Source organism: Camponotus floridanus, unplaced genomic scaffold (genome assembly GCF_003227725.1).
Source record: "Camponotus floridanus strain SB8 unplaced genomic scaffold, Cflo_v7.5 scaffold24, whole genome shotgun sequence".
NCBI lineage: Eukaryota > Metazoa > Arthropoda > Insecta > Hymenoptera > Formicidae > Camponotus > Camponotus floridanus.
The window spans coordinates 2,910,539-2,930,811 of NW_020229370.1; the positions used below are offsets into that span (position 1 = coordinate 2,910,539).

Consider the following 20,273-nt stretch of genomic DNA (forward strand, 5'->3'; position numbering starts at 1 on the left):
CATAGCCTGTGTCCAGTCTGGGCGTAGTTATTCGAACGGTAGTGCTGGCAACGATATATTCTGCCTCGTGAATCATTACTCGCTCTCGAACTTGCGCAAGTTTTATTAGAATGCCGTTGCATAGCTGACCGTTCGGGTCGGCAACTTCGAAAGTTCCACGGAAAAAAAGTCGAGTTAGCCGGCGTGTCTAGACTATTACGTTTCCCCCGCGACATGTGACTCACAAACGCGAGTCGCCCGCCCGCCCCGCTCATCAGGGAGACAAATCAGATCATCATCGGTAAGGTCATCGGTACGAATCGTTCTCGTACATATGCAAATCATCTCGCTGCATGTTACAAATTCGTATTTTATTCCCGCAACTTTAAAAGAGACAAATTCCGAATTTAAATTTCCGATTATCTTTCAACCGACGTGAAGAGGAATCTTGAATATGCAGGAACAGAGGAATTTTTAACACCTTTTTGTACAACTATATATTGCGGGATAAGGAATAAAACGCTATGGAAAAATCGAATCTACATAATTGACGAAAAGAAAAGAATGGGGTGTATGTTCAACTGGATATACTTGTCAATATTTTACAAAGGATTAAGCTGTAACTTTTATGAATGCGAAATTTATTTTCTACTAATTGTATGCAAACATTTTTATGTGTAGCTAAGATATTTATTTTGCATCGTGGAATACTGAATAGAATGAATAATACGAAATGTTCTACCTTTTTATTGCAGTAATAAGAATGCAATCTCCGTTTGAGATCCATTTTGATTTTCAGTGTGACATATCGCGTTTTTATTCGAAATAATTATGATTATAATAAAACGAAAAGATCAGAAAATGATAAAAATATCCGTAAAAGAATTTTTATGGATTCTTTATAGTGTACTTAACCCAGAATCTTTTTTGTACATAGTGAAGGTATTTTCGGATATCGTTTGGCCGAGATCGATCCAGTGATCCGTATGAAAGGTTAGACTTTTATACTTTTTTATGGTCGATACGCGATAATAATATATTCTACTCGTGTCAGCTCCGAAAATTCTGATTTATTTGGTTTATTCTCCCGCGATACTTTTCCTCTTTTCCGTATCTTTTACATTTCATAAATTACTCTTTATCCAAATAATTTACATCCAGGTGTGAAGATACGGATGAGTTTCTGAGAACATTAGCTTACATCATCGAAAGAATATTTTGATATAAGATTCGCAGCCGTAAATTATCTTCTTGTGGACAGTTGATAATTTTTTATTGCTTTTCACGATAAAATTTAAAAATCAAAAAGCGACAGAGATTTATAACAGACTTATAATTATAGGAATTTATCAAATACAAAAAATAGTTTTACAAAACTTGACAAGAATACTGATACTAAGTGAAAAAAGCAAATGCGAAGGCACAGTAAAATAATTAATAGATAATAGAGTGATAGACATTTGAAGTGGCCGTTCAATTTTTCGGTTAGAGAAAGTTTCTTTCTCTCCTCTTACAATTCCATCTTTATGGATAGAAAAGTTGAAATTGTAAGAGGATTTTTTTAATTAAAACTTTATTAAAACGTTGGGGTTTTCCGAAGAAATTATTTATTTTACGTTAACAAAAAAGTGTTTTCTTGGCTATATTATTCTTATGTCATTGTTTTGTTTCAATAACAAAATATTCTATTTTTTCAAAATCTTTGTACATCATACAAAACAGTATTATGTATTATTAAATAAATGAAGGTTTAATTGGTCGCATACCAACACTTAGTTTTTGCGTCAGTGACAAAATTTTTATTGCTGATACAAAACATTTCTCTCAGTGTACATAGAAAATAGGTATAAAAATTGTGCAAATATATCTATAATTAATTACTTTTTTATTCTTTTTTTTTTAACATCACATATTTTTTTTATTTTATTTTATACATCATACTCTTTAATCACGAGTGCCCGGCATTTTTTGTTTCCGGGTATAAGGCGTGCTAAATAATTAAAACGCTAATAAGATCTCGATCTTATCTTTAATAACACACCGGCTTTCATGTTACGCAACATTATCTGCGGAGAAATTCCGCCATTGTGCAAATCAAAGTATATGCTGTCACGCATTAAACATAATGGTTAGATAATCGGCGACCGGGTTAATTAGGTTAATCTTTATGCACTCAAAGAGCGAAACGAAGAGCTTCTCGCGTACACGAGTCTCGCTGTAAATTTTTTTCCCCTCATCGCCCTGTGTGTCTTCGTACTTGTTGCGCGATCAACGAGCAAAGCTAATCGAGGTTGCGAACGCAGTTTTAATTACAGTTTGTAACTATCGAGCATTAACTAGGTTGATTTTCTTCGTGGATATAAAGGGAAGATGTCAAGGATGCTCGTGCGAAAAGTTTTCATCGCAATCAATCGAATTGTCTTTGCACTCCAGATCCAATCACTACACTTTGACACTGATGAAACTATGGCAAATAACAAGGAGAGGATTTTTTAGGAATCTAAAATTATTCCTATTTGAATAACGACGTCATGAAAAAATTTGTTAAAATTTGTCATCGTATATTTATTAATTACAATTGATTTTGCGAAATATAATTTGCGCATTTATTAGCTGAAATATTAATCGATTCACGCATCTAGATAGAAATATATCTTGAAAGTAGCAAAACAATTGTGAAATTGTTGATGACACGGTCCACTTGGCAATTGATAGTGTGACAGAACATTGGTGATGCAAATGGGTTAATGACCATGAATCTTCGTGCATATGTCGAGACGGTTTTTCCATTAGGTCTTTATTGCTAGCTTTATGCTCAATGTCGCGTCGGAACGTATATATTTTCTCCTCCGAGCAAAACATCACTTTCTATCCGCAAAGATATATTTCCATTCATATTCCGAGAAAGTTCCCGGCCTCAACTTTCCACTTTGAACCCTCTTCAAAGATCATATACAATTTATCGATCCTCGATGTTTCAGAAAAACGATCATTATCAACGAGATAAACTTTGAACCGTCATAAATTAATTCGACGAAATAACATGTTGGATCGAACAGCCAGTAACTACGAAACCGTATACATGACACACCGTATACATGATTTAATCGCGCATATATTAATCAAAAATATCTATAAGTGTCACACGTGCGAGTTTGAGATATCGTTGTGGGAACTTAAGCGCGACGTGTCATAGGGCGAGAGGAACGAAGGAACTGCGGTGAAATCTCAGTGAGTGTCCGATGTTGGTAAAATGAAAAACACGAGGGTTCATCCGAGAGTTATAAAATCTACGAGAGCTCCTCGTGCACGCGGTTCTCAGCTGTAAAGGCTCGCCTGTCGCTCTACGTTACATGCATCAATTCCCAAAGTCAATTAATCTAATGGATCCGTCCGCTCGTTTCTCCGATCCCCCACCGCGTCCTCCCACTTCTCCCCGGTGTCAGAGGTCCCCCGCCCGCGCCTACTCTCGCTCTAAATGCGTTCGTTGTGCAACTAATGCATCTAGGAGCGGTTGCGCGGCGCGCTTAATTTCTATTCACTCGGCTCGACTCGACTCGGCTCGGCTCGGCTCAACGCGTAAACGTACGCGGAATTCACGCGCAAATATGCGAACACACCTACATGCCGTCTTACGTTAGCCTCGACCAGGTGAGAAGTAACAATGAAGACAATGGCTGTTATCGTACGCTTGTACTTAACAATCGAACAAAATTATAATTGAATTATATGTTTCGCAAAAAGAAGAGACTTGATGATTAAGAAGCTCGCTCCTTGTTGAAGTCTTGTAATTCCTTTAATTCAAACAATTCAACAAAGGAAAGCGAATAAATAAATTTTCCCTTGTTTTTCCGCATCGAGAAGAAAATTATAAACTTGACTAAATATTTTCAACTAATTATTTTTTGAAAGATTTAAGTATAAATGAAATAAAACATATTAAATCTAACATAACATTTATTTAACTTAAATACTTAAATATTTCAATGGAAAAAATAATAATTAATATAAAATATTTAGTCAATTTATTTTTTTCTCAGTGTGATGATTTTTCCAACAGTATTTTGTTAATATGCATCTAGCGATCTCTAGAAACTTTTAAATTTGAATGAATATAATTGAAAATGATTTGAAAATCCTCGATTTTTTAAGAATAGACTTTATATATAATCAAAAATATTTTATTATCTTATATTTAATACAAATTTAATCAATTTAACACAAAAGATTCCCTTTGAAGGATAAATAATTACGAGAGATAATTTCTAATAATCACTCCCTCGTATTGGAAAAAAAGTTATTTTTGATTGAACTGTGTCAACAATCTCCGCTCTCCGATATTTCACGCGTATTTACAAGCACGTTTGAATGGAGTTAAATACATGTTGTTTAATAATTACTAACCATCACGTAACGCTGGTCGGAGATAAAGTGTATCTGTTTTATTTGTTTCACGAGTTGCGGATCAGCAAAATTTCCTTGCCGTGTCGTGTACGTACTCGCGCATTATTCACCGTACAAGCATAATTCAACGGTGTGAGAAATCGTGCGATTTGAAGTCTTCGAAAAAAAAAAAATCGAGGTCTTATCTCGGAGGAACGTCACGCGGTGTGACGGATCGTCGCTTTAATTAAGTGCAGAACGTAAGCGTAGCGGGAGAGCACGCTAAAATTACGGAGATATCTTCCCGTTACTCACCGACACGTCTCCCCTCGCCACAGGTACAGGATACACTTTTGCAACAAAGTGTTACAGGACTGTACGCTTACAGTAGCATACGAAAGCGCAGGCAATTGTGTCCTGAGAGATTTCTCGCGCATTTTCCAACCGGCGGACTTTGTAGGCGAATCAATTATAACTGTGCAGTGTTTAACCCGCGATTAAATGACGGGTTAAATCTCGAGTATGGGAGCTCTCTTGACCCGTTTAGCCGTGCTACAATTTCCAGATTAAACAAAGTTAATTAAATTCATTTAATTGGTTAATTTAATTAATTTGATTTAAATTAATTTAATTTAATTTAATTGCTTGAAAAGCAGTAAAAGGGAATTCCGTGATCTATCGCGAACGAGAGCAAACGTTAAAGTATCATTAAAGGTCTCACAAAAAGGGCTCGATTTACATATGGCCTTTCTCACGCGTGCTATTTTAGTCGTACGTATGATTATCGCGCTCCGAAGATGACCGTAAACGCGTATCAGGATCCTTTCATTCTCGGTACACGCGACAATTATTACGTATCGATAAAAAAACGCACGCACGAAAGCTCAAACGAGATACGAATATACTGCACCGCATACATGTGTAGCGTCAATCACATATACTTACAAACAAGACTCGAAAACCGGTCTAACGTGTCGATACGAGGTCTATTTTCAGTGCCATAAGTACGGGAAGAGATAAGTCCCTTACACGCATGTGCGTATGTCATTGCGAGTCGCCAAGAATAAAGATCAATGATTCATAGAAAAAAAAAGCTACATTACTTTGTCGAAAATAAGAGCTTCAACTAAAACATTCCTCTTTAATACAATCATCGCGACATTTTGGTCCTTAACCTTGACCCTTCCTCGGTTATTGCGATACCGTTATCGGGGGTAGACGCGTGGATTATTTTCGCGCGTCAAAATTTCGAAAACGTGTATTTAACTCCTTTCAACGCTCTTTTCATCCCCAAGGAAATCTCGTGGCTCTCATCCAACGAAAACTCATCGTTTCGCGCTAAAAATACTCGGGCGATGGACAGATTTCCGCGTGTGTTTATGTAAAAATTTGTATCATTCATCTCTCTCTATTTTTAAAGGGGAATCACACGTGACGTTGCTCTCGAAATTAAGCGCCCTATCGATCTTCCTTTTCTCTTGGCGACTCCTCGGAGGCCGGATCGAGGATGATACGCGTACGCACGCACACACACGGCTCGTGGCGGGGGAAGGGGCCGGGTCGGGGGAGAGGGGAGCGGCACGTATCGCGCTCGCTGGCAAGATCCAGTAACGAAGAGAGCTCGCGTGTTCCCGCTCGGCGCTCGGCGCGCTCAGTTAGCACGAGACTCGCGATCGGGCAGCACGGAGAGAGAGGCTGGTGCGACCGGCTCTTTTTTTTTTCCTTCCTTTTGCAATCTCCGTGTCTCGGTTTTTTCCGCGCTTCGACCGAAACGTGCTTCGAGCTGACATCGATCGACGCCGCGGGATATCGGCCAAGGAGAGAGACGCCTCGAAGGATCTGCAAGCTTCTGCTCTCTCACTCTCTCTCTTCCTAGTGCGATCACGTAATATATAATAATAAGTTTCGTCTCTTGAAATTGTCAAACTAAACGTGACCTCGGAGCTTTGTCCGCGACATCGATCGTGTGTCACGGGAAGGTGCGCGATTTTCTTACGTGTAATTATATTATAGCTTCCCATCTGACAATTGATTTCCGCATACCTTTCCTCTCCTCGCTTGTCCCTCGACGTGGCTCGATCGCACGACGAGCGTTCGCGGTTCTCGGAAATGGAGAAGGTTCTAAAAATCCCGGTGGGTATCTCTCTTTGTCTCCTTCCGCGAAAGAAATCGGTGAATCTTATCCAGTGATGGTGCATCGCGAGCGATCTCTTCAGGTTCGGTTCTCGCGGTTGCGTCGCTGACATTTATACGTGCGTGTGCGTGAGGGGTTACGCACGTAATGCATTCGTAATTTCGCGATATGTATCTCTTCTTGATGACCGACATGGACGATGCTGATCCCGCTGGAAATTTACGCGCGTGACGAGATATTTCAATGTGACGTCATTGGTCGCCAAGGGGCATAAACATATGTTCGCCGGCGTAATATTCCGTTAATATTAATACCGACGTTGTAAACATTGCCCCGACGCACAATTGGCAAGCCACGGCCTTTTCCGAAACGCAGCTCAGGAATCGTGCGTTAATTAAATACAAAATAAAATACCGACGACGTGTGAATAATCAAAAGTATTCGCCGAATGACTATTCATCGAATAACTATTCATCGAATAACTATACGCTTCCTTCTTTAGCCACAAACCGAGGAAGATAAAAGATCATAGCGTTCTCTCCGCGTGAATAGATTACGTCGTTGGCGCAATCGGACTTAAATCATTCTTACAATGTACTTTCCATAATGATGGCTTAGTCACTTGCATTGTGTGTGTGTGTTAAAATCGAGGAAACGTTAGAAATGCGAAAATAATGCTCGAAATATAATATTCAAGCACAGAATGTAACGAAAGAAATTCTAGAGATCTTCAAAGGGCAACGCGATTTAAACGAATCCGAGAAGGAACGAGTAAAAATCGAAACGAATCAAACGCGGAGAAGTAAAGTGAGACGAAAGAGAATTGAAAGTGTAGAAAGCGCGCGATTTCTGCGATATCCTGCGAAAGGAAATGATTTCTCTCTTCTTATACATATCTCGAGATGCACAATTGCTACGTGTTACATAAAAACGCCGGTATCGTTCCATCGAGCTTCGCGCGTTCGTTGAGAACAATCGACCACAGCCTCCGATACGCGATGGTTATCGGCCCATTCTCGCACCTTTAGCAAAGCGAAATTGTTGCGCCAGGTCCTTTCTTTTCTCAGCCGACTCGCGAATCGATGACGTGTTTCTGACTTGCCGGTTTTTTAATCAATTTCAGCGGAATGTCGTAAGCGACGTACGGCCATTGACGAGACGCGTAGGCAAACGCACTTTGATTTACGCAACTCGCCGTAGGTGTAAATAGGTTTCGTTGGAGGAACGTTATTAAGTCGTATCGAACGGCCGCGAAAATGATCTGGCTATCTACGTTGGATTGATCGATCGACCGATCTATCGAGATGGAATTCTTTATGCGCGCCGCAACTCGCTTCATTAACTCGCTCGATCGCCTATTTCGCTAGAACCGATCAGCGTCTTGTTACAACCGCCTAATTGCAAAGACCTATGCGCCGTAACATTACATTGTTATCTCGCAGCGATTGTTTTTAAATCGTGATCTCGAGCGCGTCTCGAGAATTGATCGCTTTCAAAACTAATCATGTTAATATCAAACTATCGCTAACATTCGAGAATTTCAGAAATGAAATTGATTGACTTTACTTTCCGTAAATTTTTTAATTTTAATATCAGAGTGCTAATTATGCTCTGGTGTTAAAATTAAAAAATTTGCAGATAAAGTAAGATTGATTTCTTCAGAATTTGATTTCTTAGAATTCTTTGATTTCTTAGAAATTCATTTATAAAGATATTTAATTAAATAATTTTACGATACATGTCATACATGTGCAAGAAGATATCATTAGCAATCTTTCGAATTCTAAACGATCTCTGTTTATCACTATATCGGTTCAACTTTTACGGGTTTCTTTCCATACTTTTATTGAAGAATAACGCTAATTCATTTACGTTAATCATGTTAGGAATTCGTGGTGATTCTCGAACGAAGCACGTTCCGTGGTCAGTCCGAAAAGGTCCGCGGCCGCGTTTCTCCGATGAAAAGTATGCGTCGCGAGTACCGTTTGTTGTCCAAGATTTCATTCAGCGTTTAAAATTTATTTACGAAAGTGTATGTGTGTGAAAAATTTAGGATCCGAGAAATGTGTCCGACAGTATTACTGCATTTAAATTAATTGTTAAATAAGATGTATTACAAATTAAATGAGGAATATATTTATGAGGAATATATATAATATATATTTATAATTATGATAGTATTAAATGACAGGCATGTTTTCTTAAAGTTTAATTTGCGCGTAACAATTGAAGCTTGAATTACATTAATCAATACTACACTTATCTCAAAAACGAATATGAAACATATTACATTCAATAATACATCTTTTACATATTACATCCAATAATACATCTTTTTCAAATTATATTGATTAGGTATAGTTATAAATTTTTAATGCGATAATATCAGCTGTTCATAGTAAAAATGTGACACGTGTCAAGATGTGTGATTACGATACATATTTAAATTTATTTACATTTATTTGCACTTACAATCTCTCAAGTTATCGATCTTAGCCCGTCGATCTTGATGTGACATGTATTACGTATTGACATTTGACACTAGCGTACAAGACTCGCTACATAATGGGTGGTGACGGTGTGATGTTTCGCGGTCGATTCAACACGCCCATTGTGTCAACACACGATGATAAGCACGATTCCTCACAATTTGCGAAAAAAAAACGAACACTTTTAATAGCGCTAATCCGCGTCTCTAAATTTCTTTTTTATATCTTTAATATTTTATTAAATTTTCTCTCACCTCTTTCTAGATAGATATTTTGTCACATTTAATTTTATATTCAAGACTCGAAAAACATATGATTTTTTCAAATCATAGCTATCGTTGGCCGTTTTCGATTTTCAGACAGATGTAATATAAATAAAGTAGATAAGGAATCACCATGTATGAACCGCTACATCGGGAGGTCATATATCATGGTATACGAACGACCCTCGAAATTAATATTTTTTTCTCAGCATCCTCGCGTATTATATCTGCTCAGTCACCCACCGAGAGTTCTTCTCGATGATCGTAAAAGCGAATTCTTCCGCGCAGACGAACGATATAGCGAGGAATTCGCCTCGCCTTGCCTACCAAGCGTAGGCAGCGAAAGAGAGTGCATCGTACAACGGAGATATGCACTACTGAGCTCAAGGAGACCCGCTCACACACACACACACACACGCACGTACACGCATGCAATAATGCATGGTACACGCGCGCGCATCGTCGCTGTCCTTTGCGACGTCGCCTGGTGCATCCGCGAGGACGCGTTGTAATTTCTCTCAGCGGCGAGAAACCGCCTTTTCCCTCCTTGAACGTCGCGTACGAACAAAGTGAATTTTCGATTCGCCATGCGTCGCTCATCCGATGCATTCGCTCCCGTCGTCTTTGCATATATCATCCCATTAATCCGCGACCTCAAGATGATTGCGGATTTTTACATCGCGAATAATCCTGCCGATATATATTTTTATCTACATTTTTTAAATTATATTTTTCATTTTTTATATTTTTTAATATTTTTAATTTTTTTTTAATTTTATATTATATTAATTAATTTTTTTTATTATGTATCTTTTAATTATATTACAAATGTTATGATATTGAAAACAAATTTCACGAAATTATAAACTAATAATGTAGACTAATGTTCACTGTCTCTCTCTATATAATCGTTGTTTATTAACTTAAACTGCTGAGAAACATTTACTTTTTTTTGATTAAATTGCGTCAGTAAAATAGAATGGAAATATCCTTAATTTAATAAGTAGCAGTTTAGCAGAGATATCCACGAACTGGATCGCGTGTTTGCGTTTGTCGGCATTTTTTTTTTTGAATGTTTAGCCCGTCCCTTATTTTATGTTTACATGAAAATTATCGGTCTTGTCGTGTGTTTCTATCATAGTCGATGATTCATACCACTCACTGAGGAATGTCGACCTCTCACGACTACGCCCGAAGGAGAAGCTCGCCGCCGTTCGTTATTCGGGACACGACCGGATATCCGCTGTAACATTATCTACGCGAGTGTAGTACGCTCTGTTATCTATATGAAAGTGCGCCTCTCACAAATTTGACGCATAGAAAAATTCTTACGAATGCAGTTTATCTGAATTAAAAATTTTAAACGTCGGTATTCTTAGATGGACGTCGGGATCGCTAATCAAATAGAAATTTATAAAAATATTAAGAAACGCGATGTGCAAATATATTGTAAACACTTTAGGATATAGTCTGCTTTGAGCTTGGCAAGCTCGAAGCATCGTTTTATGCTCGATTCCGAGAGTAGATGATTAATTGAATTGAATTGGATTGTTCTATTTTTGAATTATCGAAGACCCGAGTGAATTGACGTTATTGAAAAGCTTTGGTCTTTAACTCTTTCTCTCGCAAAGTAATTTTCTACGGGTCACGCGAGGTTACATAATTTTCGATTAGACAGCTTAATGTCTCCGCGTCTGATAGAAGAACGAGCGCGGCAAAGGAGATGATTGCCAGAACGTTTTAAGGATATTGCGAGTTGTGAATTCATGAATCTTACGAGCCTTCGCGATTTTTCATAATTTTCTTAGAGCGCGCTCGCCAAGAAATTTAATTTCTGCAACATGATTTAATAATGGTATCGTCGCAATAGGTTATTAAATCACTTTCATGGTGTTTACATCGTAACGTATAGCGATATTTCGCATCCTGTCCTATCTAGCTGTAATAATATCACGTAAACAGATGCGAGCGCGCATCTTTGGATATTCGTGTCGGAAATAACAATAACAGGGATGACATTGTGTTTATTTGGATTAATTTAACGTGGCACAAAAAATTGTGTCTCGCCGTTAAAACATATTACGCTAAATTAATTTGTGAATTTAACATTAAATCTAAAATTTAAAAAAAATTTCGGATATTTTTATACATGAGATACATTTTTTCGGCATCTTATTCACTTAATCTTTTACACGATAATTAATTTTATGCTCACGCACCGCGATTTCATGCGATTATCTAGTATACAATAATAATAATGAAATTTAACGAACAAAATTATTCAATAATCGTATCGTTCTTTCCACTTTGATGGCCAAAATGACTTTCGTTTCGCGACTAAATTCGCTTTAAAACTCTAATTAGGACATATACCGAAAGTAGGTTTCGGATTCACTCCGCATGTTTGGAGTTTCCCTTCGCATGTCTCGCGGAAATAATACACTTTATCACGCTCGCATGAACGAAGTAAAGTCTATACTAATTATTCCGCTTATATAGAAGTTGCGCTTTGACTCGAACGGATTCTCTCATCGCGTTCGTTACGTTAATCCCGCAAGCTGCATAACGTCATCAATTTCCATCTCGTCAAACGACGTCATCGCGTTTACAGTCACTTTATCATGGAACTGTGATTCTGAATGAATCTAATGAATAGCTCGCAGCGCATAATCATACGACTTAAATCTTATTAAAAAATTGTACGAAAAAAAATGTACACAAAGTAAAATTTATACAATAAAATTTATACAAAGATACGCGGAGAAATGACATCACGCTAATTATGAAGGTATAATTTAACGACACGCGTGACGTGACTGGAGACGTTTCAACAAGAGACGAATTAATACGACTTCGCGAGAGAGACGATGACCTCGTTCGACGAATAGATTCCGAAGTACAAACGGACTCCGGTAACGCGACTCGTCGTGACTTCCCGGGAAGGTTCATCGGGTGCAGTAACCCCCGGTTAATCGTATCCGCGCCGTAATATCTCGTCCATTATTTTATGCGCGAGTATTTTAAGGGCACGAGATCGATGAATGTAACGAGCATGCACCCAGGTGCGTTCACGACTCGCATTTAGATTTTCTGCGGTAAGGCTGTGTACTTTTCGATCTTTCCGAGCTATAGTTTATGAATAGCGAAAGACTATACTGGAATGTGCTCACGAGATACATAATTTTAATTCTAATCTCTGTATATACAATTTAAATTCTTTTTTTTTAAATACCTAAGATTGTAAAAATATCTAATCTTTTTCCTAATGGCTGATAAAAATTGAAACGGCGAAAGAAAGAAATTCTTTCTAGTTTTAGTCGTGTTCTAATACGTGAAAATGAATAAATCAATTGAATAAACACTTACTTGGAAGTATAACAGACAATAAAAATTCTTTCCATAATATTTTTGAGTATCATCCATTATAAGAGATATATTTCAAATAACATTTATATACATATATTAAATCGTTAAGTGAAATATTACACAAAATTGTGGAGAGACGAATAAATATTTACTTAGGAATATAACAGACAATAAAAATTTTTTCCACAATATTTTTTAGTATCACTATAAAAGATATATTTCAGATAACATTTATATATATATACGGGGTGTCCCGGTTATCATCCGTCATCTTTTGGGGACGGATTCCTGGGATCGTTTCAGGACGGTTTTTCCTCAGCGAAAATGTCAATGAAGGCCATCATATTTTGCATGTTCCCGATTTTTGTCATCATATATCTTTTCAATTAAGTCTTAAATTAAAACTCGACTAAAGTAAACTCTATTTAAAATTAATCAAAGAATATGGTTTTGTTAATATTTTATTTCTACAAAGCTTAGTTTACGAAAAATCCCTTAATTCCAATCACTTATAATTCGAAAATTATTAGTGCCTCGACATTTTCGTTGAGGAAAAATCGTCTTCAGATGATCCCAGGAATCTGTCTTTGAAAGATAACGGAAAATAACTAGGACACTCTGTATAAATATATATATATATATACAGGGTGTCCCATTTTAATGCCCCACCCCAAATAACTTTCTTATTTTTAATTTTAGAAAAAGATGTTTCAGACAAAAGTTGTATGGTTTCGAGGGGGACATAAGATGGTACCATTAATTTGATCTTGAAGAGTCACATGAAGGTTACGTGAAGATCATTTTCAATTTCTTAAATGGAACACCCTATATATTTTTGCATATTCTTGTAGCTTATCTCGAGAGCTTTCCAAAACACTATAAATAAACATTTTTTCATCAAGTACGTTTCGAGTAATGAGGCTTGAAATCATTTCTTAATTTTACATAAACCATAAAATATCTTGTAAAATATTCATTTTTTGATTATCTTACCTTAATACTTTTATGTACAAAATAATGAGAGAAATCCATTGGTGCAAAGAAAACATACAGTTGTTTTTAAGAAAAAAATATGTAATTTGCAATTAACAATTCCATATTTCTTCTTAAAAACAACTATATGTTTTCTTTACACCAATTGATTCCTCTCATTATTTTGTACATAAAAATATTAAGGTAAGATAATCGAAAAATGAATATTTTACAAGATATTTTATGGTTTATGTAAAATTAGGAAATTACTTCAAGCCTCATAATTCGAAAAGTACTTGATGAAAAAATGTTTATTTATAGTGTTTTGGAAAGCTCTCGAGATAAGCTACAAGAATATGCAAAAATATATAGGGTGTTCCATTTAAGAAATTGAAAATGATCTTCACGTAACCTTCATGTGACTCTTCAAGATCAAATTAATGGTACCATCTTATGTCCCCCTCGAAACCATACAACTTTTGTCTGAAACATCTTTTTCTAAAATTAAAAATAAGAAAGTTATTTGGGGTGGGGCATTAAAATGGGACACCCTGTATATATATATTTATTTATTTATTTATTAAATCGTTTAATGAAATATTACACAAAATTGTGGAGAGACGATCTTTCTATTTCGCTCTTACGTCCTAAATTAAATCTCGCGCAACGATGGTAGATCGTTTAAATATTTGCGAATCGCGATAAAGGCTTTTCAAGCCAGCTGCCGGGGACGTCAACCTCGACGGCAACACCTGCACCGGCAACTTGTACCGCTCGCGCAGAATCTGCCACCACCGTCGAGCCGAAATCGCGCAAACAATGAATTGGCACGTGCGAGGCCATCATTGAAACCGCACCAATGGAAAAGCGCCGCGCACAAATCTAATTAATCACCGGCGCTCCGATTGAAAGAGGAAGCCGCGTAACGTCTCGTCGTCGCCATTGTCAATCGAGAGAGCTCTCCCGTTTCCTTCCATCTCTCTCTCTCTCTATCTCTACCTATCTGTCTCTATATCTCTTGTTTGCGTTACGACATTCGCCGCAAAGATTGATTTGCGCAAAGATTTGCCGCGGATGTCGATTCGCAATCGCTAAAGTGGCCCGACGACTTCTTTAATCGTGGCCGACTCATTTTCGCAGAACGTCACCCAAGTTGAACGAAAACCCGACGAAAGCTCGACACGCGAGAGGCTTTACTCCTGAATTAGTGTAAACGCGGGGGTCTCCCGAGAGTGTCGAAACAACGCGCGCGACCGCGACAAGTTTGCAACTTTGCGCCACGATTAGATCGTGCGAAAGTTTCGTCCCGGCGTGATTTACCGCGACGAATGAGTTGAATGACCGTTGAGAATCGCACCGAGAATCGAGGAGACACGCGTCAACGAAGGGGCTCTCGTATTATCGAGAAAAGCGATCGGAACGAAGGATCGTGCTGCATGGAAAGTCTTGAGGAATTTTTGGAAACTCGATTTTTCCGGATGAAAAAATCGAAAAGAGGTCGATCAAGATTAATCTCAATCGATAGCCGCTCGTCGATCGCGACATCCTTGGACGCCGGTCCGCTTTCTCCGTCGAACGGATAAATTTTGCACACCTTGTGGAAGCAGTTGAAGTGCGCGGGGCGCACTCGAGTTACCGGATCGACCAGCAGCTGCACTCGGCATCCTGTCGTTCAGGAGGCATCGAGATCTCGCGATGGATGTTGCAAACGAAACAAGAGAGCCGCGCAAAGGATCGTGAAAGGAAGATTGGACTAACTTTCTCTCATCGTGCTAACAAAGACACTTAAAACTGCGATTAGAATAGCCTCTAATATATGATTCATTCTTAGCTTTCCAAGAAGGCGGTCTAAGTCGTGTTTTAGCTGAAGAACGACAAGCGCGAACAAAGCAGTCATCTTGGAAGAGAATATCGTCAAGATTATTAGAGAGTGAAAAAAAATTTTTTTTAGAGGAGAATATTCCTCCCAAGAAGACAATTGATTTTCAGATCGAAATATGTTCATCTCGAAATCGAGAAAATGATCTATTAGAGTGTAACTTCTTTCAAGAATCTTCTCGGAAGCAGAATTCCGATACCGAACGGTGAAGCCTATTGGCGACGATACGTCTCAGTTCCCCGGGTGGAAACAGAGAAACGCTCCGTATTTAGAAGTTTATCGTCGTCGAAGCGGCCGTGAAATCCGGCAAGAAATCCAGCAGGATTGCTCCGCACGTGGACACGATGTACGTGACGGAGACGGGCGGCCACAAGGTGGCACCCGCATCCGCGTCGACGCGACTGAAGAAGATGGTGGACTACAACAAGTCGATCAACTACCAGCAGCACCATCATCATCAGCAACAGCAGCAGCAGCATCACCATCATCACCATCACCTGCATCGTCACGAGGGTGGCGGCGATCGAGGCGGAGGGACGCATATCGCCGCGACGGTGAAGAACACGGTGCGCCGGTTGTTGCGTCGCACCAAGAGCCACCGCGACGCGCCCTCGAACGGCTCGACGATGACCGCCGTCGTCGCCAACGGCCACGCCGTGGTACCGCCGCCCACGCGGATACCCACGTCGAGGAACGACGCCTGCAACGCGCCGCCGCCCTCGTCGGACGTCTACTTCAGACGCTACTCCAGGCCCCGCGCGAGACCTCAGGTAAGAAGAAATGGAAACGAGAGGCGATCCCTGTTTTAAGTATTTGAGAGGACGGGTATACTTGAAATTATATTGCAAGACTTTGTTTCTTTTATTCGATTTTTATATATTAGATTAACATATCCGAATAATTTTTTTGTATATTTGACTTTGATCTTTTTTGCTGAGTAAGCTCTTTCTGGATTTTAATCGCGTGATTTAAATTAAATCACAATTAATCGACTTTTATGGTAATTTTCCAATCTTCCATTCGTGATTTTTGATAAAATTATAATTTCTTCGAATTTCAAATTATTATAATGTACTGAAAAGATTCATTTCTCTTTTTGAGCCAATTCTCAAGAAAAGATACATAAAGATTGGAAAAAGTATTGATTTTATAGGAAACAAGTTTCAAAAATTTGATATCATTATTTTATAACTTATAACATCTTTTTCAAATACTTATTATTAGACATATTTAAAAATTATTATTTTTGCACGAGTTCAGAATTTTCAGAGAATTAATTTCTTTTAATTAGTAAGCATTTTAATATTTCAATTATTTTTAAGTACGCCCATCCTCTTAAGTACTTCTCTGTTGTGAGCGTTTCTCCCGACCTTCTACGTAGGCCTTTTGTCACGGTGAAGTGATGAGAATTCCCAAGAGATTGTCGTAATTGATTATCGGAACGCAGCGAGTTTCCATAATAATCACATTAGAACAGATATTTCGTAATATCGATTAATTCTAGCAGATATTATTATTCGAACTATTGTTCGAACTATTGTTCGAATAATAATAATATCTGCTAGAAATTATTAGAAAATTTTTACAAAGAGGACAAATATTCATCAGGAATTTCTAATCGACCGAATCGATAACTGAAAATATATATATCTTTCTTTGTCTTTTCGCGAGCTTGAAACACGTGGAACTCTTTGAAAGAGTAACTGAAACCAGTTGGCCATCTGCGAATAATAGCGGACAAAAAGGACGATCGCGGGCGAGGAAGAAGTCGGGTAAAAGTGGCGGTGATATCGGTCGTTTATTTGCGGCAGGTGCGCGAAATATGCCGCTTGCGGAGATTGCGAGGTTCAGTCGGCGTCGAGTTTAATCGGCCATTGGGCTTTTGATAATTAGGGGCGGCAAATGATTGATGGTGCTTGACGCGAGAAAGCGGCGGCTTCTCGCTTTCCACAAAGAGCGTATCTTATGAGCCTCTTTATAGAATGATAATATTAATTTATTTTATTAATAGTTCTCTTTTTATTAGTTGATCGATTGTATCTTTGATTTTGTTGTAAAATATTTTTTATTACTTTACTCTCTCTAATTTCCGCAGTTTCTCGCTGTCTGTTTTCCTTTATTCGTCACGTCATTTCGATGAATCAATTTTTAGTGTCGCGCGAAACAAAATTGTTAAAGCGAGTCCACTTTCGCAACTGTTTATTATTCGACGTATGATGCGCGCGATCGTGAGAGTGAGATCATCAAAGTTCTCTTGGAAACTTTCGAGGAAAAATAATTTCGTTTTGTTTATGTTCGAAAAAGCATTTTATGACTGCTAATTTACAAACTTGTGTTTTAGAGAATCTAACGTAAATTTTAAAACTTTAATCAAAGAGTTGCACCATCAATTAATTATATATTGTAATTACTCTTCGTCAATTATATATTGTTAATTAATCCACCATCAATTAATTATATCGTGATTAATCCGCAAAGATACGAAAAACAATTTCGTAGCAGAATAAATTAGCAGTTTATTTCCACGAAGTGATGTAAATCATATTTTGAGGAATATTGAATATTAAATTGAAATAAGATACAAAGTGGAAATTATGAAATTATATATTTATTTATACGTTTACCATAAATTAATTATAAATTGCAATAAAAAGATGATAACGTATTCTTGTTAAAGATATACATATTTTATTTCGTTAAATCGTCAGTTTATACCGTGCATCTTTTTCGGTTGCTTCAATCGATTTTAATGAAATCATGACGATATATATTTATCGAAGACGTTCATCGAGAGATGAAACGCGAGACTTCTCCAAAGTCGCTTTATGAAATACCTCTCGCAAAAAAGGAGAGGGTAATGCGAAACTTACTAATTGCATAATTAATCTCGTAAAAGCGTTTCTCGAACGAATCGATCATCGAATGTTTAACTCGCAAACTGTACCGAGTGTTGATACGTTATATATAGCGGCTGTTAAAACAAATCAACGATCAAAGTCTACTAATTTAGGATATTTAGCAGCCCGAGGAGAAAATTAAAAGAAGCTTTTTACACTTGAGACGAACTTATCGCAAATACAATACACGAAAGAAGAGTGAACTTGCTTTATAATTCAAGATAATCGCATCTCGTTTTCTCATCAAGGTATAAAACTCGATAAAGATTTAAACGATGAACGCAGGCCGTTGAATTGAGTTAAGCCGGAAACCTCGCAATGTTATTATTGTAGCTGGGTCGCGAGGGACAATGCGAGTACTTTCCAATATTACGAAAGTACCTCGAGTCTCCGCCTTCGCGAACGAAGGAAAACTCGCGAGAGGTAATCGAGCCGAGCCGAGCCGAGCCGAGCCTCGCGCGTTCGCGTCTTGTCAATCGCGTAATGTCGCGTTTTCGCTGCTGGTTTCCTTTCACCGTCAACGACGAATCTGTGTGCTGTATACGTGCGAAACATCGATACGGTATCGCGTGTGTATCGCGGACGCAAGCTGCAACGCACCGTGCACAGGTGCGCGAGCTCCTATTGATGTTGTTGCGAAGGCGAAGACTGCTGCAGTTCGCACCTGACTAACGCGTTTGTCGGAGCACAAACGTCAGTCAAGGTTCGAATCCTCTTAATGCCGCCTGTTAATGCTTACTGGTTACTAGGAAGCCCGTGAGTCTCCGTTTACGGTTCATATTTCGATCCGTGACTCATTATCTTTAGAATGCCGAACTTGAATCATATTCTTCGACCGTGTCTAATGAGACTTTAAACGTTCGGAGCGACGTATCTTGCGGTAAAAATGTTGCTTAAAAGTGTTGGCTAGGACGCCAAATGCAGGTAGAAATAAATGAAAATTAGTTTTTAATATGTCGAGTGCAGTATGATATAATTATTGTGTAATAATAGAGCCAGAAATTTTTTAACTGTGTGTAAAATTATAGACTTAACAATGCTAGACTTCTTATCTCGACGTATAATACATATTCTTGTAAGCTTAATTTTACTCTTGCTTCTTCGAGTTCTATAAATCCTTTTTCCGCGGACCTTGAAATACTCCGAGTATTATCCAGAAAGGTCAAGCGTAACGACTGGGACTTGCATTCCTTCTGTATTCTGCGAATTTTTTACTAGTTTATTAAATTTACTTTCAGTATATATTCTCATTATTTATACACATGAGAGAGAGAGAGAGAGAAATGTGGAAGATCTTATTATAAATTTATAAGGTTGTTATTTATATCTCCCATGGCATTCGCACGTAAATTATGACATTAAAATTATTCTAGTCACGGCTTGTTGCTAATGCAAATAAAATGGAATGTCTGAAGGACTTGTTCTCGCGTTACAAATTCCATTATTGCTGTTGACATAGTTAATGTATACCCAAAGGGCCTTATACGGTGTCAAAATTATCATCGCTTTGTACTATCTTTAAATTCTTTGAAATTTTTTAATAGCGATATATCAATAATATATAATTGGAAACATTTATTTTATCGCAATAATCTCGTACCAATTTCTACAATTATAAGTTAATTTAAGTTTAATTTCTTCTTGTATTATCTACTAAAATATTGTGGCTCTTGTACGTGCTGCAGCCTGGTGGAGGTATAAGAAACTCTTACTGCACTTTGTCTATTTAACGATCAGCCCATAAAATATGTATCTTGCAATAAAGGGGATTAATTTAATTTTCTTAATTTACAACATTTGTGAAAGCTATACAAAAAAGAAATTCTTATATTTTTCATATTTTTATTGATTATAAAATCCTCATGTTTACAAATTTTATTGAATATAACTCTGAAAAAGTAATTAGTAATA

General features: G+C 37.7%; 1 protein-coding gene across 5 annotated transcripts in view; it reads left to right on the top strand.

Annotated features, from left to right (window-relative positions):
* The window catches only part of LOC105256551 (serine/threonine-protein kinase MARK2), a 91,891-nt gene that overhangs the window by 14,968 nt on the left and 56,650 nt on the right, over positions 1-20,273 (top strand). The window contains exons 1-2 of one of the 5 annotated variants that reach the window (XM_025408895.1): positions 6,018-6,360; positions 14,727-16,235. The exons of 1 other annotated variant lie outside the window; for it this stretch is intronic. In XM_025408895.1, the coding sequence (XP_025264680.1) occupies positions 15,810-16,235 (426 nt within the window). In that variant the 5' untranslated portion in view covers positions 6,018-6,360; positions 14,727-15,809. Of the gene's footprint in view, positions 1-6,017; positions 6,361-14,726; positions 16,236-20,273 lie in introns of those variants that run through there. 3 more of the 5 variants (XM_025408894.1, XM_025408896.1, XM_025408897.1) reach the window with 3 other exon arrangements.